We start from the raw sequence: 27,227 nt of genomic DNA on the forward strand, positions 1-27,227 counted from the left end.
CTGAGGCCAGCATTTATTACACATCCCTGATTGCTTGAGGAGGTGATAGTGAGCTGCCTTCTTTATCCGCTTTAGTCCATGTTGTGGAAGCACCCTTTTAGTGCTATTAGATAGGCAGTTCCATGATTTTGATCGAGCAATGAAGGAGCAGAATGATGTGTGACTTGAACAGCAAGATGCAGGTGATGGTGCTCCCATGTGCTTGTTGCCCTTATCCTTTGATTCAGCTGTCACTTCAAATCCTTTTTTATATGCAGAAAGAATTTCCCTTCTATTGGTGGGAACCTACTATGCAATGTTGATAACCTATTGCACATACTCGGGGAACACTAACTCTCTGTGATAATTCACCCATGGAGCCCTCATGACTCAAAGCTCAGTATTAGATTAGTGAACTGGTGATCAGGGCTGTCTTCTTCATTCATGCATGACGCAGCATGAGAAGTTGAACAAGTATAATAAGGCTTATTCAACTACAACATGTGCCCTAGAGCATCTTATATGCATCCTGAAACTCTTTTAGGCACTTAAGATATCCAAGTACAGCACAGCCAGAAACAACACATAAATTATTCACATAAAGGCTTGCTGCATTTTGATTCCGAAAGTGGTGATCAAACCAAGAATCTGCAGCCACAACTCCAGAGTCAGGAATGTGCAGTTAGAAACCGGAACAGGAGTCGACAGCCAGAGAAAGGACAACATAACCAAAAACCCAGTGCTGTCAAACCTGTATTTATTTTGCACCTTTAATATACCAAATATACCCAAGGAGTTTGACATAGGAGTTAGGTGGCCTGATGTCATGTGTTGCCACATGAGCAGAGATGGCCAAAAACTTAGTCAAACAGGTAACATTTAAGAAACATTTTAAAGGAGCAGAGAGGTGGACAGACAATGACATTTAGGAAAATAATTCCTGAGTTAAGGGTCTCAGCTGTTGAAGGCCTAACCATAATGGTGGGCAGTTAAAATCAAGGATTTCAAACAGCCAGAATGAGAATCAAAATCTTGGACAATTGTGATGGAGAATTTACAGAAATGGGAACTGGGGGCGGGGGGGCAAGAATGGATCCTAGGATTGCATCAGAGATAGTGGTGCAGAAGCTTGGCAAGTGATACTCTGGCTACAATTAGATGGATAAGAATGGAACCAGGAAAGTACCAGCTGGATGATGTTTCTTTAAAAAAAAGTACACATGCCAAAATAAATTTAAATCTCACAAGCCTGCTCAATTATTTCCTATCACCATCACATTCAGGCTTCTGAAAAAGTTTTTCAACAGTAAAAATCTTTTCTATGGATGAATTCACAAGATTTGCAATCTTGGCAAGCACAGCACTGTAGTAACAGAATGTTATTGGGCATCAATCATTTCTTCTTTAGGTATTTGTTTTAGAATAAGTATTTTGTTCACACACAAGTGATCACCATCAGAAAGGACACCATATTGCTATTATTTTAAACTAGTATTGAATTATTTTGTTCTTTTCTAGATTTTATGCTCCAGGGATAACAAAACAATAAAACATACATAACTATTTAGGACTAGACTTTCAAGATGAAACTTTTTTTTGAGAACACAGAAAAGATTTACAATAGCACGAATCAGATGATGCATATAGGTGCTGACAATCACCTTTGCTGTACTGTTCAATCTAGAGGGTTAGGGCATTATTAGATTAATAAACCCATAAGCTTCAACTTTTATAACAGCAATATTTGTGAACCCGCTATATTTATGGCTTTCCAACTCAAAATTAGGTGCATCACTGCATGTTACTCATTATGTACAAGTATTTGAGCTCTGCAGTCTCGGGAATGTTTTCCCATTTTATTTTGATCAATTAAAATTCAGATAGGAAACAAGGTAAAAAACCATAGACAAAGTAGCAATGGCAAGTTTTTATTCTTACAATACAGATCATGTTTTCAGTGTTCAGGACATTTAAAATGTTCAATTAAGTATACAAAAAATCTTAAGTTAAAGTATTCCCTTCAGTGTTTATATATATAACCCCATTATTTTCTCTTTATAGTTATAAAAAATTAGTTAATATACCTGAATATAGATTTTGGTCCAACTGATTAAACAAACCAAGCCTGCCTGATTTTATATAGCAAGAAATTGGAGCCACAAAAAATGTTAATCATAATTGAACAATATCCAAACCTAAATACCTACATTCCTACAGTACATACCTCTTCTTTAACAACCACATCTGGTAGTCTTTTAGTACTTGTGAAAAGTTAAAAGCATTGGCTAATTGGCACAGGTTTCTGTTGGTCATTGAATAGAGCCCAAATGTTTAAAGATAACTATCTAACATGATATAATTTCTCAATTTAAAAAGTATTTTAAAGCCATACTGTGGTCTGTTCTAAGATACTCAAATGTCTTCTTATAACAAGATTCACAGATTTCTGGTTGCATTGATTAATGGACTTCCGTCATAATAGGAATATATTAAAGAGTAATACTTAAATGTTTGTGGCAATCTTAAACATAACTATTCAGAATTTTCTCAGACTTCAGAAAACAGTTTAGAGAAATCAAAATGCTTCCATATCTCTATCTTTCATTTTCTAGATTTTATTGCTATAGTTGAATATACTGGCTTCCCAAATTTTAAAATTTCAATGTTGAGTTAAAGAACAGGAATATCTTATCTCACACAGTATATCCTCAATATCCCATCCTTTGCATCTGCATGTGGACTAAATGAACTTAAATGCATTTGAGACCTGTTTTGCAGTGTAGTTAAATTCTATATCTATGCATGATTTATTATGTATGCAAGATTCAAATATGGTCTGGAACGGTACACTCCAAAAATAAAGCATCAAATGTGGTTTAGCAAAGTGTACAGGTAGAATTTGGCACTGGTGAGTAAATGCTCAAGAGTTGGTTAAAAAAAAATTCCAAGATTGCTTAATTATAATTACAAATTACATGTTGATCTAAAAGGTTGCTGGTAAAATGTATGCCATTTGTGACTAATTCAGTCTACATATATAGTCAATATAAGGAGTAGTTTTGGAGGGTGTACATAGTAGACCTAGGCAAATCATTTACCAAGACAGATATTCTAATTTATAGATGCTGTGATATATTGGAGAAGTTCTTTAAGGAAAACAGTGGCTATTTGTGTTAGTGATAGAACTGCTCAACCAAAATTTGGTTGTTCAGTAATCAAGGATTCAATATTTGGTTTTGGAGATAACAAATACTATCAATGTTACAAATTATTTTATAAGGTTATATAAAAAAGTTCAATAGTTAATGAAAATTGCAAAAATTTATTCAGATTATATAAATCTCACCACTGAGCTTATCAATGTGACTGAAAAAGTGAGTAGTAAATCAGCATATTAACAGTACACCCCTTCCCCACATAAGCTTAACATTCAGAACTCAACTTTAATTCAAACTATTATTAGTATAACATTTAATGTCACTATGTTTCCTATTAGTTATTCTCTTCAAGTTCTACTAACATGTAAAAGATCTAGTCTGTTGGGTAAACACAATTAGCATAATTGATTGAATATATTAGAGTACAGACTGTTGAAATATTCAATCACCTCTCATCAGCAGAGCTACAACTTTGATTGTGTATACCTCTCTAAAGGGGAGGTGTTTTCCCTCGTTATTTTCTCAATGCAAATAACATTTCAAGCTTGACCAAAAGTATTTTCATGAAAGTTTAATTTCTTTATACAAAGAAATGTAATTGAAAGATAGCAGATAGTGATCAGCAATGAAACCTATTTCACATGCCAAACCAACACATCCTAATGGACATACAGACATGGCAAAATCCATCTCCTGGAATCTATTTTACATTCACTGAAAGCAAAATTTAACACTGTACACGTTAACATTGTAAATCAACCATGTTGAGATCTTAATGGCTCAGGATTACCCATTAATTAAGATTATAATACTTCAAAATGCCTACTCTATAGTGCATTAGATAAAATCTTTCCTTTTGAAGTTCTCTTCCTCTTTTAAATCTCCAAATCTAATGTGCTAAACTTTAAATTGTTAAACTATATTACTGAGAAGCATCAAGGTTCAACAAGTGTGGTAATTTTTCTATCATTCTAAATTTTAATAGCAAAAAATGTCACTAATAGAACTTAGTGCTACATCTATTAAGACACAAATAAATGGGAAATTTTCTTTCTCCATCTACTTTCTTCCCTCCCTTCCTGATGATGAGCTTTGGGTTCAATCTATTACTTTATCCAAGTGGCCATTATTTACATGTGAACCAAAACAGTCAATGTTAACATACTATCTGACCATTAGATGTGGGAAAAAAAATTGGGTTGTGCAGTGGGAGATATCAAATTTGAGCTCGATTCCATGTTCCCCACATCTACATGCATGAGCTAAGAAAATGAAAGGCAAGGTCAATAGTAGTTGATAATTGAAATACTGATTAATTTTTCCTTTCTGCCACACAGGATGCCAAGCTCAATTGTACCATCCTGATCACTGCTTCAGCAGGAGGCTAGTTAACTTAACATAAACCAAACATCTTGACATGAGACTCAGTTTTTCACTGGATAAAGTCACTAAAATATTGGTCAAGCTGCAAAATCATGTATTTTAAGCTTAAATACCCAAACTGATGTATTTTCAAAGATATTGCTCGATATAAAATTCTATTCCTTTAACAATTGAATTTTGCATGCAAATTCTTAATATTCACAGTATTTAATATTTATGAAAAAATATACACAGCACAAAATGATGGCATGGTTAACCATTTACATCCATATGTAACCAATTGGTTCAATCAACTCCATTATTTACTGATGCATGTAAATGCTAACATTTTTACTTGCTTAATACTTTCTTGACCTTTAAAAGCTGGAGTTGATTAATGAACCGAGATTAGGCAATTTCTGAAATTTGCTACAGAGTTTTGGAGATTAAAGTGCTATACTTTGCACAAGGAGTTAGGACATCATGGATATACTATTCTCAGATAGTGCTAACATGCTTGAAATAGAATTTATACATATTGCTCATAAGTTTATATTATCCAAATTGGGCTGTCAATCTTTAGATAAAATACACACGTCACAGTTCAAATGTTTTGATAACTTAAACCTATAACAAGGAAGAAAGATGTGATCTCAAAGAACTGGAGTGCTATTAATCTGAATTTTCGTCCAATATGTAGCAGAACAAAGATTATGTCCACAATTTTGTTTCCTCTTGTTTGCTAAAATTCTCCCCCACTTTCGTAATGGTATTTTTCAGACTGGAAGAGGCAGATTTGTAGAAAAAAACTAAACAATTAAACAAAATTGATTGGCAAATATAAAGCAAATGAAGTAACAGGTAGAAGAGGTTTCTTGAACTGATTTTTTTTGGCTAACTGGACAATAAATGAATTGCCATTCTAATTTTTTTTTAACAAAACTACATTTTGTTCTAATTTAAATGCACTTGTCTAAACAACATTTTGGAGAGAGCCGCATTTCATTCCTCAAATATCTATGTCCTCTCTGCTTAAAAAAAGGCGCAACAGATAAAGAAATGCAAGAACTTTGAATTGCACAGCCAGTTACATCTCTGCAAATAAGCAGAAAACAACTGGTTATGGGAAGGAAACAGTAAGAAGAAAAATAACTCTGAACTATAATGCCTTTTGACCACTGGAAAATAACACATTAATTCTATCTCAGATAAATAAATTATCATAGATACATCAATTTCAAAGAAAAGCTCTACTATTTACCTCAGCTGGAGACGCTCATATAAAGATTACATCTAAGTCATTGCCAGTAACATTTTGTTTCAGGGTTTCCATAGTCATTCATTAATCTATTTTTATTGGATATAAAATACACTACGTTTACCATCTCCGCTAAACTGCATACACTTTGAATTGGGAAGAATTTACTCGTGTCTCTTTTACAAAAGATTTTATAATATAGTGCAGAACACATTAGTTTTAACCATGTTGTGTTCTGGAAGCTGTTTCTACAAGTATTTGAGTTCTGGTATAACCAGTACTAATTGGCTGCTACTAGAAAAGATGAAGCAAAATCCAAACCTCATCCTAAGACAGTGTACAGCACTGATGTATGTAACAAAGATTCCATTCAAAATGTACAAACACCAAATTAAATAAAAGGTCTAAACAAAGATCAACATTTAACAGCAATTGCTTCAAAATGTACATCCCTCCTGGATAGATAGGTGCAAACAATGGACATGTACAACCCTAAGGATTCAATTCATGGTATCAAACTTGTCCTGGCAACAGTCACAAAAGTACACATCTCTAGCACTACTGTGTTGTCACATGTTATATCCTCATTTTTTCAATCAAGTATCACTGTTGTGACCAACTTTTAATGACACCTTGCTATGTGTGAATAAGTCCTAGACCAGACCATCAATAAACAACAGATTCCACAATACAGTGTAGAAAATACAGTTGTAATTTGCTGAAAATATATAATAGAAATCAGATTAGGTAAGCTTGTCAACTTTTCTGATTTTATGTAGTAAAGTGCAGAGAAAGTCATTTAACTGGGAAACTGCAGATCCATTTCACCTTATTGGAATACCTAAATGCCAGCAGTAACTGCAATATCAGCAGAGTGAGCATCTTTTTAATCCATTTTAATTCACATGTTTTCAACTTGAAAGTGCAACAAAAAGACTCTCTGTCTCAGATAATTTATTCCTCGAGTTTGCAATATTTTCTTCTGGAATGGCCATTGGAGGGAATTCACCATTTGCAGTCGGTGAGGAACTGCAAGTAATCTGAGCAGTCTCTGCAAATGGTTGAAAGATAAAAGTTTATAATCTTGGTTCAAAGCGTACATTTTACCTCCACAAATATAACTTCCAAGCATCTAACTTCAAATAAGAGAGTAAACGGATATTAAAATCCTCCAATTTGGCTTAGTTGTGCCTTGCACATAGCCAAGAAGGTACACTTATTCTAAGCACAGACGGGCCAAGTCAGTTTCTTCAATGTTTCAATCAAAGTCCTGCCTTCATGACCAGTGGCTGAGTATTAATCATTAGTGCAATTTAAACCCACTGCAGCATGCTTTGAAGTACATCCAACACTCTACCTAACAGCAGCTATACTATTAGATATCTGCCTACATTTTATGTTCATTTAATGTTGTGAAGTAGCAGTGAATTATTAACAAGGTCATATGTCAAGCAATCGTTTACGTAAACAGCTCGCTCAGCCCAACTGATCAGTGTTGATAGTCAACGTACACAATCCCGTTTCCAAATTTCTATGCCTTTAATCATTTGCCAAAATTATTCAGGAATGTTGAGTTGGTTTCTCCTTGTGTTCCACAGTTTTGTAATCTTCAAAAAATGTTGCATTTTATACAAAATTCCTTACATTTAATTTTTATACCTATATCTCCTCAATCTAATCATCACAATCACTGGAAACAGTCCACTATGTTCTACTCTGTCCCATCCTTAAAATAACCACCTGTCAAAATCACCATATTATTTCCATTTTATAAAAAGCAGTTCAATAGGTATATTCTAAGAAGTTATACAATTGTGAAATTAAATTTGCTTAATTCATGTGATTTTGTTCATCGTTTACATAGAATTACATAGGATATAAAGCACAGAAACAGGTCATTTGGCACAAGCTGGCATTTATGTTCCACTTGAGCCCCCTCCCATCTATCCTCATCCAAATCTATTCCCTTCTTCCTCTTATGCTTGCCTAGCTTCCCCCTGAATGCATGCATACTATTCATTTTAACCACTCCCTATGTAGTAGCACATTCTCACCACTGTTTGGGTAAAGACATTCCTTTTGAATTTCTACTGAAATTCTCGATGGCTTTCTTACATTGTTGGGCTCTAGTTATGCTCTTCCCTATAAATGAAAACATTGGGCCAAATAGCTGATTCCTCCTATTTTCTATGTAAGGACCTATATTTTCACATACACGTTACCAGCTCGTATCATTGCATGTATCATGACCACAATTTATATTCACTTTAGTTGAATGGAAGCATTCTAACTATTTTGGTTCAGTATTTAGCAGGATGCTAGTGGGGGTCAATGGGTGCTATTCGGATTGGCGGTTGGTGACTAGTGGAGTGCCCCAGGGATCGGTGCTGGGGCCTCAGCTATTTACCATTTATATAAATGATCTGGAGGAGGGAACCGAGTGTATGTGTCGAAATTTGCTGATGACACCAAGATTGGTGGAACGGCAAATTGTGCGGAGGGTGTGGAAAGTCTGCAGAAGGATCTAGATAGGCTGGGCGAATGGGCCAGGAACTGGCAAATGGAATTTAATGTTAGCAAGTGTGAAGTTTTCCACTTTGGTAGGAAGGACTATTACTTACATGGCGAAAAACTGCAGCATGCAACGGTGCAGAGGGACCTCGGGGTCCTTGTGCATGAGTTGCAAAAACCCAGCCTGCAGGTGCAGCAGGTGGTCAGGAAGGCGAATGGGATACTGGCCTTCATAGCGAGGGGGATTGAATATAAAAGTAGGGAGGTCTTGCTGCAGCTGTATAGGGCATTGGTGAGGCCGCAGCTGAAGTACTGTGTGCAGTTTTGGGCGCCGCACCTGCGCAAAGATATTTTGGCCTTGGAGGAAGTGCAGAGGAGGTTTACTAGGCTGATGCCGGAGTTGAGGGGGTTGAGCTATGAGGAGAGGCTGAATAAACTAGGCTTGTACTCGTTAGAGTTTAGAAGAATGAGGGGAGATCTCATTGAGATGTACAAGATGATGAATGGGATGGATAGGATAGAGGTGGAGAGACTCTTCCCGCTCAAAAAAGACAGTAGGACTAGGGGGCACAGCCTCAAGATAAAGGGGGGGGCGGTTTAGAACGGAGTTGAGGAGGAACTTCTTCACTCAAAGGGTGGTGAATCTCTGGAATTCTCTGCCCGTTGAAGTGGTGGAGGCTGCCTCGCTAAATATTTTTAAGACGTGGGTTGATGGGTTTTTGATAAGACAGGGGATTAAGGGTTATGGGGAGAGGGCGGGAAAGTGGAACTGAGCCACGACAGATCAGCTATGATCTTATTGAATGACGGGGCAGGCTCGAAGGGCTAGATGGCCTACTCCTGTTCCTATTTCTTATGTTCTTATGTTCACTCAAAACGTGGTGAATCTCTGGAATTCTCTGCCTGTTGAAGTGGTGGAAGCTGCCTCGCTAAATAAATTTAAGATGCGGGTTGATAGGTTTTTGATAGGCAAGGGGATTAAGGGTTATGGGGAGAGGGCGGGAAAGTGGAACTGAGTCACGACAGATCAGCCATGATCTTACTGAATGGCGGGGCAGGCTCGAAGGGCTAGATGGCCTACTCCTGCTCCTAGTTCTTATGTTCTTAGATCAGGTAGACATTTGCTGTGCACTGGGCCAGCTTTTAAAAATGATGCCTGGATCATTGCTTTGCTGAGTTGATGATGGGGCAAGCAAATCAGAGGATGCCCGCCAGCAATACGATGTAGAACCCCCAACAGCCTGCCTTTTTTCTCAAAGTCCCACACTATTGCAGAAAAAGCCACCATTGGCACCAACGTCTGGCAGGAAAAGGGGCATTGAGGCCAACTATGTCAAAGTTGCAGAGGGAACTGATGGCACCATGGCCACAGATATTTCTAAACAAGTGAGTGATGTTTGATTGGAAGTATCATAAGGACATGCTTTACTGACAATTTATACAAATAATGACGCCTAAGGTTTCTCAAAGAAGGGATCGATTTGCTTGCTTACTTTCTGCATGTTCAAGAACACTATCGCTGCATGATTCAGCACCTGAATACACCCATATTCTCCTATGTTCTTCACCATGTGGTGTCACAATAATTGCTTCCTTTTGGTGATTAGTGTTCAGTTTCCTGTTGAAGACAACATTTAATTTCAACACAAAACATGTTCAGGAAAGTAATCATTCAAGTATAAAATAGATAAGTCAAACTGCTGAATGGTGACGGACCGGCAACCAGAATAATAAAGTCCAAACTCATAACTACATTAAAATAGAATCTTTTATAACCAGAAGCTAAAAATTAAGACATTAAACATCATTAGCATTCATATCCTGTTCTGTCCTTGCTTGCATTCAAATCAATTGTGACCAGCTTTATGCTAACAATATCAGGGCACAGTTACACTGAGGAATTAAGAACTCTATCATTACTGCAAATGTTGATTGCCAGCACATTCTACAACATACTTATATTGCATCAGTGACAATACCAACATGCTGGGATAGAAAATACTATAGTTAAAAAGGTCTCATCATTAACGATCACAATTACCAGTACCCAAATATAATTTGAAACTACAACCAGTAATATAATTCCTTTCCCTTACCTATCATAAAGAATGGTACCAGGATGGCTAATGGATCGTTTCATCTGCAATATCAAAATGAAAGTTACCAACTTTAAAATCATCTAAATTAAGCTTGTATCACAACTCAATTTACATCAGGTGCAAGTCATGAAAAAGACAAAGTTTTACAAGAAATAGCAGTAATCAAATTGCAAAAACATTAGAAAATTTTTTTTTAATAGTATCATACCCGAACCATCTGAACAGGTGATGGTGATACAGGAGAGACAAGTGGATCAGTGAGAGAGAATTGGAACATTTCTGGTTTAAACTTGGCATTGGCTATTTTCATACACTCATCAAGAGTTGTAATGAAGGTATTGCAAGTGGCACTGAGCAAGGATGAGGCTTCACTCATGTTCTACGAAACAAACAAAATGTTATTTAAATGTAGAGATTTCACAACATACTTTAAATGTAGACTGTACAATTGATCGTTGTCGTGTATCTGTATTAATCCAAATACAAAGCTACGCAGGAACCTAAAAGCTTGATGCAATTTATAGATTCCAAGCAAAATGTTTTTAAGTTATGAAATATGAAGCAGCACTTTACCCAACTTGTATTATTGGAATAGGAATTCAGTTTTTGTTTATTTTACAGACTTAGCTGGGTAACTGTTCATTAATTCACAAACTTGTAGCAGAAAGATAGATAAACACTTTAACCTGATAATGAAGTAAGCAGAAAAAGAGGAGAGAGCATCTACTCTTTTGTATAATATTCACAGAAATAGTGAGGTTATAGAACTCACTTCCAGAGAAGATGATTACGGCACAAACTGTCAACATTCAAGATTATCTTTGACAGGTGGATGAAGGGACATTGTACAAGTTCTGTAAATGCAAACAGAACTTTTTCCTTGGATGAAAGATCAGCACCAACATGAATGGGCAGCATGGTGGCACAGTGCTTAGTGCTCCAGCCTCACAGCCCGCTGGACCCAGGTTCAATCCTCGGTCCTGTCTGTGCAGAGTTTGCACATTTGCCCCGTGTCTGTGCGGGTTTCCTCGAAAGACGTGCTGGTTAGATATATTGGCATGCTAAATTCTCTCTCCATATTCCCCAGCAGGCACCGGAATGTGGCAACTAGGGGATTTTCACAATAATTTCATTGCAGTGTTATTGCAAGCCTACTTGTGACACTACTAAATAAACTTCTTTGGACTTGTGATCCATTTATATTGTAGCTTTTATGTATTTCGATGACCTGGTAGAATGATTTACATATAGCAAAACAAGTGTCAACTTGTCAACAAAAGAAAGTCATAGACTGACCATAAGGCAGTTTGACTCAGGAGCTTCTGATTATGGCCCAACAGTCCACTGCACATCCACGAGAGTAGGAAATTTAATTACATGTTTACCAAATCTAACATCTATCAGTTTATCTTCTGATACTTCATACCTCAGCAGAGGATGAGAAACTTGGCTGGTCTTGTCTGACAGACTCCTGTATTGTATGAACTTGCTGCATCAATAAATCACAGTACAACCGAAGTTCTGACATCTTAGTTTTGAGAGACTCATTGGTTTCGCTGATTTCTAGAGAATTCAAATAAAAGCGCACAATTTACAGATAAGCCAATGGATTCATTTACACAAACGAGCTCAGTATCAGTTTGTTCAGCAAGAGTGAATGGATTAATTTGAATGGACTGATAAGGAAAGAGAATACAGTACCAACATCAATCTATTTTTTTTTTGCAACTTTGTGTAATTTACAAAATGAAAATTGGTAACTTTCAGACAGCAACTGATGTTTTTGAACATATATCTAAAAAGTTATAATCGTTGCATTTACTTTTATTTTCCTAATCAGCATGGTGTAAGGGTCCTGGACCAGAATCCCAAATTACATTAAGAAGCCAGACTAGACCCCAACTACTTTTCTATTTTGGCATAAATGTGAGGATCAGATGCTTCACTCCAGGATTAATTCCACTGACAAATTAGGGATACCTTATAATAAAGCAAACTTTATTTAATAACACTGTTTAAGTATAACTCTAACAAATAATGGAGCTTAACTATTAAGGGTTGAACAATAGTTAAAAATGAAGGAAAACATTTCCTTCCTTAGAAATTATTTAATTTCTAATTTATTACTGTTTCAGTTCCAAATATACGACATTCTCTTACAGGCTTAAAATTCCACTTTAAATTCAGTTAGGAACATAAATATACTTGCTACGAGTGTAAACAGCCTTGAAGCAGTGAGAGATTTTTGTGGAGAGAGCAGTTTGTAGAAAACCTGTCTTCAAAACAAACCTCAGCCAGAACTGAAAGCTGTCTTCCTCTGCTACAAACCTAGTTCCTCCCATTTACTATATTTATTGGTATTTATATATTTATTAATATTTATATATTATCATTTACCTAGCTCCTGCCAATCAACCTAATCAAAAACCCTTGGGGAATAATTCACTTATAAACAAAACTCGATTAGCTCTTGTAAATAAACACTACATGGCCCAATGAGAAATTATTCTACTCTCCTACAGCATCCGAGCTGTATCCCCTCCAGATATACTGACTACCTGTAGAAAAAAGCTAAATGTTAAAACAATACCCTTAAACATAAAATATAGCAATAGCACACTATCATCACAATGGGTTTAGTAGGCACTATCAATGATTTGCTGACTTTGGACAATTTCATATAATCAACTCCAAATGACTTAATCCAGTTACATTCACTAAAATGGGCATAAGAAATAGTGTAAGGGTGACCAGAAAAACCTAATTATTTGCACAACAGTTTATCAGGAAAACAAAGTTACAAAAGAGAGTTTACAATTGCCTCTATTGTGTGTTACAAATCTCGTTTGCAATTAATGTTACCTTTTTCCTTTTTAGTCCTGGTATCTGTCAGACATGCTTTTGAACTTCCTAATGCCACCAACCATCTCTGCCTTTCAGCAGCATTGACTGATTTCACATAGAAATGCTGCTCTCCAGGAATAATCAACTCCATTCGTGTGCTGTCTGTTGGATGTACTAATTTTAAAGAAAAATAACTTATGAAATATTCTAGTAGTACACCAAATGCAAAATACTTACGATAATTTTTTTTGGAAATTTGTAATTAAAAACTACAATTGGTACTCTAACATCCATAAAAAAGGTTAGCAACCTACAATGATTTACAAGCAATCTGATAAATTATCAAGTTTTGATTTTCTGAAGATGAACCTTCAGTAAATGTGAATTAAACCAATGCTTAGAGCATCTTGCCCTAAATTCTAAAACACAGAATTTAAAGAACTCTAAAATGAAGATCCCACAGTAGTAATATGTCACAAGGAGTTTGAAAAGAAATGTATATGATAAACTACTTTCATTCACGATATTTTGACTTGGGAAATAGGTTATTCTTTACCTTTAATTTCACATACAGCCATTTTGATACTTCCTTTGCTGCCTTTATTAACATCATCCTGAGAATCATAATAGGAAAGTATGCCATTGTCCAGTATGAACCAACGAGGCTGCCAACCTGGGAGAGAGAAATAACAATTGCAAAATCTGATTCGAACTAATTTTTTGAAGCAACAACGTTCACAGGACAAGAACTCATTTCTTTGGAACTAATCCTACCCAATTATTTTGACCTATATAGATGGAAAGTAAAAGGCTATTCTGGTCCCAATTTTGAACAGTAATGCTAAAAAAAAATCTTAAATATTAAATGTCATTGATGTACATGTGGGCTACATCCTTGAATAGCAGAGCATGAATTACTGTAGGATTAGGTGCTGTAAAGGTAACCCTTTGTAAACCCTGTAAAGGTAACAAAATGTTGGCAACCTGATTCAAATCTAAGAAAAGATGATTTAAAAAGTATTCTGCCAGTTGTAAGCTCCTATGTGAAATATGTTGGACAGGCTGAACCCAGTTCCTATGTACACAGTTCTAAACTCCAGAATGGAAATGTTACATTTGCATACAATGGGCATAGAAGGATATGGGCCAAATGCAGCCAATTGGGATTAGGTTAGGGTTAAAAGGGTGACATGGACAAGTTGGGCCGAATGGCTTGTTTCCATGCTGTAAACCTCTATGATTTCAAATCAGGGCAGATATCTTTTTGGAAAATAATAATTTGGAACAGACATGTTACAACCCGACCTGAGTGTATTTGATATCAGCACTGGAATATGAAATAGAAAAGAACTCTGTTCCCAAGACAAATATACTTCACTTTGCTTCATACATTCTAAAAAAAAGTTTAATGATTACAGTACATTCAGAGGTTATACTGGGTGAAGCTAATGTGGTCTAGTTTCAAATATAATACAAGAGAAAAACTCAACTGATGATCCCTCAAGTATACTGTCATCGGTGGATTAGTAGCAGCATCCCTGAGTATTGCCTTATTCAAGATTAGATAGGAGTATGCAGTTAGGGAGAAAATACTTTATTTTAGAATTTAAAATCCCTCACTCCATTTCAAAAAATTAAACGTGAACTCTGTTTCATGCCTGATCTGTCATTCAATGAATTCACAGCTGATTTGACTGTGGCCTTAACTCCACTTGCATGCCTGCCCTTCCATAACACTTGATTTCTTTGTAGATCAAAAATCTGGCTTTATCAGCCTTGCTGGGGAAGAGAATTACAAACATTAATGGCACTCAGAGAAACAATTCTCATCTCCATCTTAAATGGTAGAGCCTTATTTCAAAACTCCCCAAATTCAAGTTTCCCCCATAAGGGGAAACATTCTCTCAGCATTTATCTTCAAACTCTCTCAGAATTTTAGGTTTCAATAAGATCAGCTCTCATTTGTCTAAACTCCAATCAGTACAGACCCAACTTGCTCAACCTTTTCTCCTAAGACCAATCCCTCACCATAGAAATCGACCCAGTGAACTTTCCCTGAACTGCTCCTAATGCAAGTAAGGTGACAAACTGTACAGTGCTTCAGGTATGGTCTCAATCAATGCCTTTGTAGTTGTAGAAAGACTTTCCTACTGTTATTGTCCAAGAAAAATCCTTTGCAAGAAAGGTCAACATTCCATTTGGCTTCCTAATCTCTTGCTGGGCCAGCATGTTGGCAGTTCACATACAAGGACACATCTCTCTGTCCTGCAGCATTCTGCAGCTTCTTCCCATTCAAATATTTTGCTTTTTTATTCTTTCCACCCAAATATACAGCAATTTCCCACATTATACTCCGTCTGCCAAATTATTGCCCACTCAGTTAACCTATCCATATTCCTTTGCAGATTCTTTGTATTTTCCCATCTATCTTCATACTGTTAGCGAATTTGGCTACAGTACAATGAGTCCCTTCATCCAAGTAATTACATAGATCGTGAACAGCTGAGCCCCAACACTGATCCTCCCTGTGTCACTCCACTCATTAGCTTGCCATCTTGAAAATGAATCATTTATCCCTATATTCTATTCCCTGCTAGTTAGTCAGTCCTCCTCCATCCATGCTAACTTTCAATGTGGCACCTTATTGCATGTCTTTTGAAAATCCAAATACACAATATCCCCTGGTTCCACTTGCTCCACCTTGCTTGTTACATCTCAGGGAACTCTAGCAAATTTGTCAAACACAATCTCTTTTTCACAAAACCATGCTGAGTCTGATTGATTCTATGATTTGGAAAATCACAATACATCAAACCCTACAGTGCAGAAAGAGGCCCTTCAGCCCATCGAGTCTGCACCGAACACAATCCCACCCAGGCCCTACTCCCATATCCCTACATATTATACTCACTAATCCCTCTAACCTACGCATCCCTAGACACCAAGGGGCAATTTCTCAGCATGGCCAATCAACCTAACCCACACATCTTTGGACTGTGGGAGGAAACCGGAGCACCCGGAGGAAACCCTCGCAGACACGAGGAGAATGTGCAAACTCCACACTGACAGTGACCTGAGCTAGGAATCAAACACAGGACCCTGGAGCTGTGAAGCAGCTAACAAATGTCTCACTACTAGCTCTTTAATAATGGATTCTAGCATATTCCCAGATGACAGACATTAGGCTAACTGGCCTATGGTTTCCTGCTTTCTGTCTCCTCATTTCTTTAACAAAGGTATTACATTTGCAGTTTTCTAATCTGCTGGGATTTTCCAGAATCTAGAGAATTTTCAAAAATTACAACCAACGTATCCGGCAACCAATTCCATTAAGGCGCAAGGATGCAAGCCAACAGGTCCAGAGCCCTTGTCAACCTCATGTCTTATTAGAATTCTCATTATTTTTTCTCTAGTATATTGATTGTTTTATGTCTTAATCTTCTTTTATTCTTGGGAAATGCTTTGTGTCTTCGACTACGAAGAAGAATACACCCTCTGCCATTTCCTCATTTCCCATTATTAATTCCACTGTCCTATCATCAAAGGGACCAATGCTCACTTTAACTACACTTTCCCTTTTTATATACAGGGACTGGACCCCTTTTCTGGCATCCCGAAAAATTGGCTGCATTTGACAGCGTCGCCATGTTTAGCAATTTGAATATGACTTGCAGATTAATTTGTCAAGCTCTCACCTTATTTAATGGTACTATTGACTGCCACATCAATTACCTGTACGGTGTTTCTCTGTAGTTTTAGCCTTTATTATTCCTGGTTTCATGTCAAAAAGGTAAACAAATAATCAGCAGAAAATGGAGTTAGTATTTGGGTAAAGAACAATGCTTCAGTGAAAAGTATGGTGCTGGTACATTGACATTTATGAATTAAAGAAACAAAAGGAGGAGTTTCTTAAAGCTTATGCTGCCAGTGATTTGTCCTAATTAATGGATAATAGGAGAACATTCCATCAGTCAAGACTATCCACGCAGACTAAGTGCTACTAAATGAATCAGGCAGCATCATAGCTAGAAATATCCATTTGATCATCACCGTGGGCCAAGTTATTATGTGGCAAAGTGAAAGCGTTCCATGAAGAACCACATTTAACAACACCATGCAAATACTCATTACGTTGGTATAACAAATGTTTAAAAACACAATGGTGTTTTGTCTATTCAAAGTATGCAGTCAAAAAGCTTCAGGTGCCCTTCAAGCCGCAGAGGCATAATTAGAAGCATTTTCCACAATAATGTCAGAAGGTCTAACAGCAAAGTGTATAATATCGATGAGGCCTCTATCTTAGAGGCACGTTCCCAAGAAAACTGATGTAACTGCGGATGAGACTGCAGCAATGAGATTCAAAGATTTTAAGGAACAAACAGCTTACTATACTGGGATGTTCAAATGCCATGATGTGGAGATGCTGGTGTTGGACTGGGGTAAGCATAGTAAGAAGTCTCACAACGCCAGGTTAAAATTCAACTGCTTTTTTCGATAGTACAAGCCAATGGAGCAGCGTTCTGTAAGTTTGTGGCTTGTGCTACCAAATAAACCAGATGGACTTTAACCTGGTGTTGTGAGACTTCTTACTATGTTCAAATGCAGCATGCACCCACAGGTGTAAATTGCTTATTATTGGTAAAAGTCAGAGTCCTAGATCTTTTAAGGGGATCAAGAATTTTTCTGTTTCTTATAAGGCCAATTTTCCTTGATTGGTACGAGAATCATTTTGTCCCTGAAGCCAGAATTCATGATCAGTGTGGGGTCTTGCCAGGGCTGCAAAATTACATTACTTTGTGATAATATGCTGCACATCCCACTGCAGAGCTCATCATCCGCGACAACGTTTTTGGAATTTATTTGTCCAGTCCATGGATAAAGGAATTCTGCGGGCATTTGGGTCCAAGGCTGAATTAACCTGCAAAGAGCTCTCAGTGCACAGGAGGCTTGGAACTTAAGGAATTCCAGAAAGAATTCAATACAAAAGATGCACTCAGGAATGTTGTGAAGGACCAATCTATTCCAAAATGTTTTGATAAATGGATGGCACAGCTTATGATTTTTAAATGGTGAGTGAAACTGCACCTGATTTTAGTGGTTTTTGGGTGTCTGAGGAGAAAAAAATTGAAGATATGCAAAGGATTTATCAAGTGCTGAGCTTAGATGAAGAAGCGGTTGAGGACTGTCTAAACACTGACAATGGTGCTCTAGTTCACCTCCTTCCTCACTGACAGTGAGATATGTGATACGGTCACAAACAAAAATAAACAGAACAAGAGTGATAATGATGAAAATAATGTGTTGGATAAACAGAAATAAAGTGTCTACTGACAAATGTATAAGCAGTACAGGGGAACTGTATTCTGAAATTAAGAAAAATGAGGGGAGACCAAATTGAGGTATTCAAGATGATAAAATGTATGGATGAAGTAGATGTGGAGCAGTTGCTTCCACTGGTGGGACACTCTAGGACGAGAGGTCATAGTCTTAGGATAAGGGGTAGCAAATTTAAAACAGAGAAATTACTTCTCCCAAAGGTTTGTGAATCTGTGGAATTTGCCATCCCAAACTGTGATGGATGCTGGGACAGATAGTAAATTTAAAGAGAGTTAGACAGATTTTTAATTGGTAATGAGTTGAAAGGTTATGGAGAAAAGGCAGAAAAATGGGGGTGAGGAGCATATCAGCCACGATCAAATGGTAGAGCAGACTCGATGGGCCGAATAGCCAGATTCTGCTCTTATATCTTATGAACTTATGCATGGGGTTGAGTCGAAGTGCTTTGTTATGGAGCCACGTATTATGTAGGTCTACAGAAAAGAAAAGCTGTTTTTGAAAGAAAAGCCCACCTGTTTGAGCCAACTTAAGCTGCAGGACATATTTAAAAGTAGTACAATGGAATCTGAACCTTCAACTTCTGCAGCCTATGCCCATACAGCAACTGAGTTTTTTCGCTGAGATGCAATTTACGCAAATAAAACACAAAGTAAATAAAAGCCTCTTAATCTTTATTTCTCATACTTTCATCATGTTTTATAAATGCACAGTAAAAAATCCATAAAATCTCCAAATTGATAACATGTCGAATCCCGAACATCTGAATATCGAATCCAGTAGCTGTACTTGTAGAAACTGTCTTTTTCCTTTTCTTGCTAGTTTTCTCTCATACTCCAATTTCTCCTTCCATTCTGTTTTAGGAATTGTTTGCTAGTTTCAAATCAATTCTCTCCCTACTTCTTTCCATCAATCTTCACAGCATTTCAATTCAATACCACTCTTAACTTTCTTGGTGCATCCTTCTGTTGGACTCTTTCTTCCTCAAATGAATACATCTACTTACATGTCTGCCACTGTTTCTCTATTGTTTTGCCTTTAACCTATTTATCCAGTCCAATTTAGCCAATTCTGTCTTCATACCCTTCTAATTGCCTTTATTTAAGTTTAAAATATTAGTTATGGCATACCCTAGCAGGTATCCATGAAAACACCGGCAAAGACTATTGGTTCAAAAGGCTAACTTTGCATCGGGATAAGAATTGTAACCTGCAGCAAGGAACAGGAATTGCTGATTGGGCAGTCACCTCACGTGAGACATGTCTGTGCAATGCCTCTGATGGACAGTGATTGAAAACAGAGCCCGTGAATGGAAGTGCTCAGAAACAAGACCCCGAGATAAACATGATTCCCTGAGCAGTCATGACTTAAAGACAGCGATTCAGCAGTGATTGACAGTATGTGACTACGAGCACGATAAGTGCCAGATAAAAAGGAAAGACAAAGAAACATCAAGAGCAACAACCTACAGGAAATGGAAAGCAGCAGCATCCTGGATCTGGGACTCAGAACATAAGAAATAGGAGCAGGAGTAGGCCAACTAGCCCTTCGAGCCTGCCCCGCCATTCAATAAGATCATGGCTGATCTGTCGTGGCTCAGTTCCACTTTCCCACCCTCTCCCCATAACCCTTAATCCCCTCTCTCATCAAAAACCCATCAACCCGCGTCTTAAAAATATTTAGCGAGGCAGCCTCCACCACTTCAACGGGCAGAGAATTCCAGAGATTCACCACCCTTTGAGTGAAGAAGTTCCTCCTCTGTTCTAAACCGCCCCCCCTTTATCTTGAGGCTATGCCCCCTAGTCCTACTATCCTTTCTGAGCGGGAAGAGTCTCTCCACCTCTATCCTATCCATCCCATTCATCATCTTATACGTCTCAATGAGATCTCCCCTCATTCTTCTAAACTCTAACGAGTACAAGCCTAATCTATTCAGCCTCTCCTCATAGCTCAACCCCCTCAACTCCAGCATCAGCCTAGTAAACCTCCTCTGCACTCCCTCTAAGGCTAAAATATCCTTGCGTAAGTACGGCGCCCAAAACTGCACACAGTACTCCAGCTGCAGCCTCACCAATGCCCTATACAGCCGCAGCAAGACCTCCCTACTTTTATATTCAATCCCCCTCGCTATGAAGGCCAGCATCCCATTCGCCTTCCTGACCACCTGCTGCACCTGCAAGCTGGGTTTTTGCGACTCATGCACAAGGACCCCGAGGTCCCTCTGCACCGTCGCCTGCTGCAGTTTTTCGCCACGTAAGTAATAGTCCTTCCTACCATTCTTCCTACCAAAGTGGACCACCTCACACTTGCCAACATTAAATTCCATTTGCCATTTCCTGGCCCATTCGCCCAGCCTATCTAGATCCTTCTGCAGACTCTCCACACCCTCCGCACAATTTGCCGTTCCCCCAATCTTGGTGTCATCAGCAAATTTCGACACCCTACACTCGGTTCCCTCCTCCAGATCATCTATATAAATGGTAAAAAGCTGAGGCCCCAGCACCGATCCCTGGGGCACTCCACTAGTCACCATCCGCCAATCCGAATAGCACCCGTTGACCCCCACTCTCTGCCTCCTATTTGACAACCAATCCTCTATCCACGTTAACACCCTACCCCCAACTCCATGTCCCTCGACCTTCTGCAATAACCTCTTGTGAGGTACTTTGTCAAACGCCTTCTGAAAATCTAGAAAGACCACATCCACCGGCTCTCCTCTATCCACTGCCCTAGACACATCCTCATAGAACTCCAGTAAATTTGTCAGACACGACTTCCCTTTAATGAAACCGTGCTGCGTCTGCTCTATCAAGCAATTCCCTTCAAGATGCCTTGCAATTTCCTCCTTAATGACAGATTCTAACATTTTACCTACCACAGACGTTAAACTAACCGGCCTATAATTCCCCGCCTTTTGCCTGGCACCCTTCTTAAACAACGGCGTAACATTAGCCGTTTTCCAATCTTCCGACACTTCCCTGGAATCCAGCAACGTCTGGAAAATAACCACCAAGGCATCCACTATCACCTCCGCCATTTCTTTCAGGACCCTCGGATGCATTCCATCCGGTCCTGGGGACTTGTCCACAATCAGCCCCTCCAGTCTGTCGAGCACCACCTCTCTAGTAACAGTAATGTCATCGAGACCCTCCAGTCCTACCACCTTTCCATCTCTAACATCCGGCAAATTATTCACGTCCTCCTCCGTGAAGACCAAAACAAAAAAGTTATTCAAGACCTCCGCCATATCCCCATCCCCTACCACTAAGTCCCCCTTCTCATCCTCTAAGGGACCAACGTTCACCCTAGCCAGCCTCTTCCTTTTTATATATTTATAAAAACTCTTGCTATCCTTTTTTATATTAAGCGCTAGCCCAGCTTCATAGTTTCTCCTACCCTCCTTTATCAACAACTTTGTCAATCTTTGTTGACATTTAAACCTCTCCCAATCCTCTTCTCGCCCACTACTCTTAGCTACTCTAAACGCCTCCGCTTTTAATTTAACACTTTCCTTCACCTCCTTCGTTATCCACATCAGAACCCACCAAGGGATGAGGCTGATCACCTTGCCTCTTAATGAGTTGTATTTAGGTCCAAGCTGTCAGTTTTGATACTTTGTGTAATAGAGCTCTTGATACTCTATGGTGGAGTCTTGGTATTTTTGTGGTAACCTGGTAAGGTACAATAAAGATTAAAACAATAAAACAATTTCTATGGAATACTGACAGAGGTTTGAAGGGAGGTTTGAAGGAGATTGCTGTATGGAATTTGAGTATTTTTGTCCACAATGTCAGTTGACTATCATATCTGAGATGCAGCAGCCCACACTTCTCACTCAAACTGAATGCAAAATTCAGTAATGTTATGATCAAGCTTGCCAGAAAGGACCTTTACTAAGAGATTTTTAAAGAATCTTGTTTCATTTCACATTACTAGGTCCAAAATGGCCTGGTTCCTCAAAAGCTCTGGAACATAAAAGCAGATTACTGTGAATGCAAAGATCTAAAAGAAAAACAGGAAGTTCTGAAAAAACTCAACAAGTCTGGCAGCATCCGTGCAGAAACAAAGTTAAAATTTTGAGTCCAGTATGACTCTTTTTCGGAATCGAGTTGACCTTCTTTCACCTTCAGTTGTTGCATTTCTAACCCTTGCATTCCTAAACTTCAGTCTCCATTTCTGAGAGTAGGCCATCAATGGATCTTCACTATAAGCCAAAAGATTTTCACAGCTATCTCGGCCACACCTCCTCACACCCTGCAAGTACTCTTCTCCCAATTATTTGCCCTCTGCTACATGGTTTCTGAAGATGGAACTTGCTATACCAATGCATCATCTAATATATCTGAAACAAAAGCAGAAAATTCCGGAAAAACTCAGCAGATCTGGCCACATCTGTGGAGAGAGAGAAAGAGTTAACATTTTGAGTCTATACAACTCCTCTTCAGAGTTGAACATAAGAACATAAGATATAGGAGCAGGAGTAGGCCATCCAGCCCTTCGAGCCTGCCCCGCCATTCAATAAGATCATGGCTGATCTGTCGCTGCTCAGTTTCACTTTCCCGCCCTCTCCCCATAACCCTTAATCCCCTCTCCTATCAAAAACCCATCAACCCGCGTCTTAAAAATATTTAGCGAGGCAGCCTCCACCACTTCAACGGGCAGAGAATTCCAGAGATTCACCACCCTTTGAGTGAAGAAGTTCCTCCTCAACTCCGTTCTAAACCGCCCCCCTTTTATCTTGAGGCTGTGATAGAAACGTGGTGAATCTTTTACTGTTGGAGAAAAGGTCAGAGATAGGTGGGAGTGCAGATGATATTTGACAAGGTTGCCATAAATACAATACAAAGATTAATGGTCATGTTAAAGACTAAAGAAAGTGCTAATAGTGGCAGAAGGTACGATAGCAGAATGTGTTAAGAGCAGAACAAGGGTCAGTACTCTATGCAAGCAAACCATAACAAGTTACAGATGCCTCTGTGGGGAGAGGGGGTTGGGGGAAAAAAGTAAGATTTAAAAAAAAATCAAAATGGGGTGGCAGCACAGTGGTTAGCAAGGCTGCCTCAGTGCAGGGACCTGGGTTCAATTCCAGCCTCAGGAACTCTTTATGTAGTTTGTTTATCTCCCTGTGACCACATAAGTTTTCTCTGGGTGCTCCCACAGTTCCCTCCCACAATCTAAAGATGTGCAGATTAGGTTGATTGGCCAAATTGCCCAGAATTCAAAATTAAATGTGATGAGTTGGTGTAGACTCAATGGGCAGAACAACCTCCTTTGGCACAGTGGGGATTCTATGAGAGTGTTCATGGTCTGTAGTTATTGAATTCAACGTTAAGTCCAGAAGGTTGTAAAGTATCAAATCGATGACGTGGTTCCATTCCTCCAGTTTGTATTGCGTTTCACTGCAGCATGCCAGGGACGAAAATGTGGGTTCGAGAGCAACATGGTGAGTTAAAATGGCAAGTGACGGGGGGTCAAGGTCATGGTTGCGACTGAGCGAAGGTATTCTACAAATCAGTCACCAAATGTGTGTAATCTTCCCAATGTAAAGGAGGCGGCAATGTGAGCAGCAAATACAGTAGACTAAGTTGAAGACAGTGCAAGTAAATCATGGGTTTACCTAAAAGGGGTTCCTGGTGCCTTGGATGGCGAGGAGGTAAAATACCAAGTGTTACACCTTATGCAACTGCAAGGGAAGGTACACACCATGGCAAGGAGACAAGGAGTTGGGGATGATGGAGGAGTGGATCAGGGTGTCATGGAGGGAACAATTTCTATGGAATACTGACAGAGGTTTGAAGGGAAGATGAATTTTATGGAGTTGGCAGAATTGGCAAGGGTTAATCCTTTGAATGCGAAGGGGTGGAAAGTGAGGATAAAGGGGATGATTATGGAAAAGAGGGAAAGGGGCGAGGGCAGAGGTGAGAGAGATGGATTGCACATGGTTAAATGCCCTGTCAAGCACAGTGTGGGAGGGAACATTGGTGCAGGAAAAAGATCACTAGAAGTGCAGTTTGGAAACAGAACAACATTGAGGCAGATGCGACAGTTGAAGGAACTGGGATAATAGAATGAAGTTCTTCCACGAAGCAGGGCGAGAGGAACTGTAGTTGACGTAGCTATGGACGTCAGTGGGCTTATAATGAATATTAGTAGTCTATCACCTGCAAAGGAGACAGAAGTCAAAGAACAGAAGTGTTGGAAATTGACAATATGAAGGAGTGTGTGGGGTGGAAATTGGAAGCAAAATTGATCATTTCTAATATTTTCCTTTTTCCACAGCTAGCAATCACTAGCACACCATCCAGCCCTTCGCTGACAGGGTTCTTGGCCTTGGCTGTTCAATTTCTAACATTTTCACTCTCATCCCTTCCTCTTCCCCCTCCCCCCTCCATCCAAGATAGAGCCCCTCTCTTCCTTTCACCTCACTAGCTTCCATTTTTTAACAGACCATCCTCTGCTATTTCCAGGACAGCAGATTCCACCCTCCCTTTTTCTTGCATTTGGAGGGACCATTCCTTCCATGATACAGTTGTGTATTTCTCAATTACCACCAACAGCTCCTTCCTTTGGCATGGTTCCTTTCCGCACAAGCACAGGAGATGTGACACTCGCACTTTTACCTCCTCTCTACTCACCATCCTAAGTTCCAAACACACTTTTCATGTTTACATATACTTATTTCAATTACTACATTAACTGATTGAAATAGATCTGTTCATCACTGGGGAGACCAAACACAGTCAGATTGACTGCTCTGCAGATTATCACCATCCGGTACACAAGCATGTCCTGAACTTCCAGTCACCTGTCACTTTAGTTCTCACAGTAAAAAGTCTGACAACACCAGGTTTTAGTCCAACCTATTTATTTGATAATATTCTCACAAGCTTTCGAGGGGACAGCCTCTTCGTCAGGTGAATGGAGAGTTCTGGCCTCAGACAGAGCATATAAAGCACAGACAGTTTAGAGATTATGTGCTTTATATGCTCTGTCTGAGGCCAGAACTCTCCATTCACCTGACAAAGAGGCTGTCCCCTCGAAAGCTTGTGAGAATATTATCAAATAAATAGGTTGGACTAAAACCTGGTGTTGTCAGACTTTTTACTGTGTTTACGCCAGTCCAACGCCGGCATACCCACATCATGACTTTAGTTCTCCACATGCTCTCAGGCAGACTCTTCCATCCTTGGCCTATTGTTATACTCCAATAAAGCTCAAAAAGATTGTTATAAGAACATAAGAACATAAGAAATAGGAGCAGGAGTAGGCCAACTAGCCCTTCGAGCCTGCCCCGCCATTCAATAAGATCATGGCTGATCTGTCGTGGCTCAGTTCCACTTTCCCGCCCTCTCCCCATAACCCTTAATCCCCTCTTTTATCAAGAACCCATCAACCCGCTTCTTAAAAATATTTAGCGAGGCAGCCTCCACCACTTCAACGGGCAGAGAATTCCAGAGATTCACCACCCTTTGAGTGAAGAAGTTCCTCCTCAACTCCGTTCTAAACCGCCTCCCCTTTATCTTGAGGCTGTGCCCCCTAGTCCTACTGTCTTTTTTGAGCGGGAAGAGTCTCTCCACCTCTATCCTATCCATCCCATTCATCATCTTATACGTCTCAATGAGATCTCCCCTCATTCTTCTAAACTCTAACGAGTACAAGCCTAGTTTATTCAGCCTCTCCTCATAGCTCAACCCCCTCAACTCCGGTATGCTCCAATAAAGCTCAAAAAGATTGTTATGCTCCAATAAAGCTCAAAAACACTTCTTATTTCAATTTGGCTCTTCACAGTTCTCCCAACTCAACCTTAAGTTTAACAATTACAGACCATAACGTCTGCTCCTATTTTGTTTCTTTTTTTAAAATGTAGAGTTTTTTTGTTTCCGCTTTTAGGAGGGGTTCATTCTACCATTCCCAATTCCTCTGGACACACCTTTCATTTCTTTACCTTCATTATTATCACTTAATTTATCGCTGTGCCAAGTCTACTGTCTTTAATCTTTCCTTTCTTTGCACGCTATAATAGACATTCAGTTTTGTTCATGTTATCCTCCCAAAACCCTCCCTTTCATTTACTCAAGAACAACAACATTCCTAACTTTTCCCAGCTCTGACTACAGTTCTTCACATTTAGACATTAACTTTCTTTCTCCGCAAATGTTGCCAAACCTGCTGACTGTGTCCAGTATTTCCCGTTTTGCAGCTCTCTAGCACACATCGTATTTCGCTCTTCGCCATAACTTATTGACCGGGTATCATTATCACTGCACGATCCCCCTCACTTATACACCCTGGGAGATAGACACCTTCAACACCCGCCCAGCCCCGGCATGCTCCCCGCTCACCCGTCAGGTAATTAGTCCACTTGTACAGGATCCCTTCCATTTTCACATCTTCCGATTCGGCCTCACTTCAGCATCAGCTCGCCTTCACATCCAGGCCGCAGCAAACCCCCCAGTGGCCCAATCCAGTCCGGCCCGCGCTCTCGCTTTCATTGCTGCGCGGGCCTGGGTTCGCCCGCGGCCCCGGCCTCAGACACAGATCCTTCTCTCAGTACCATCCCGATAGCCAGGCACCCACCCTCCCTGTCAACCTTTGCCCTCCCACCCTCAGCACCGGAAGTTCCCGCCCTAACACCGCAAGGGAGGGGCCCCGGCAGCACCGACAGGCAAACGCAGTAGCCGC

The 27,227-nt window shown here is 39.3% G+C and overlaps 1 protein-coding gene across 1 annotated transcript; it reads right to left on the minus strand.

Annotated features, from left to right (window-relative positions):
* Positions 1 to 3,693: 3,693 nt before the first annotated feature.
* Positions 3,694 to 27,133, minus strand: plekha3 (pleckstrin homology domain containing, family A (phosphoinositide binding specific) member 3). Its single transcript, XM_080198906.1, has 8 exons — positions 26,888 to 27,133; positions 13,768 to 13,884; positions 13,230 to 13,385; positions 11,794 to 11,930; positions 10,576 to 10,746; positions 10,365 to 10,408; positions 9,762 to 9,886; positions 3,694 to 6,808 (listed from the first exon to the last, which is right to left on the minus strand). Exons 1-8 carry the CDS (start codon positions 26,925 to 26,927, stop codon positions 6,669 to 6,671), a joined length of 930 nt encoding a protein of 309 aa, XP_080055032.1. The 5' UTR covers positions 26,928 to 27,133; the 3' UTR covers positions 3,694 to 6,668.
* Between the last annotated feature and the right edge of the window lie 94 nt (positions 27,134 to 27,227).

This window comes from Carcharhinus amblyrhynchos, chromosome 11, assembly GCF_965287045.1.
Source record: "Carcharhinus amblyrhynchos chromosome 11, sCarAmb.v2.hapA, whole genome shotgun sequence".
NCBI lineage: Eukaryota > Metazoa > Chordata > Chondrichthyes > Carcharhiniformes > Carcharhinidae > Carcharhinus > Carcharhinus amblyrhynchos.

Bases quoted from the DNA above. Each gene is read 5' to 3' on its own strand.
- plekha3 (XM_080198906.1), bottom strand. From the start codon at position 26,927: ATGGAAGGGATCCTGTACAAGTGGACTAATTACCTGACGG. The intron at 13,885-26,887 runs GTGAGCGGGGAG...TCTCTCTCCCAG, and splicing joins GTGGACTAATTACCTGACGG to GTTGGCAGCCTCGTTGGTTC. The intron at 10,747-11,793 runs GTATGAAGTATC...TTTGTTTCGTAG, and splicing joins GTTTCTCATCCTCTGCTGAG to AACATGAGTGAAGCCTCATC.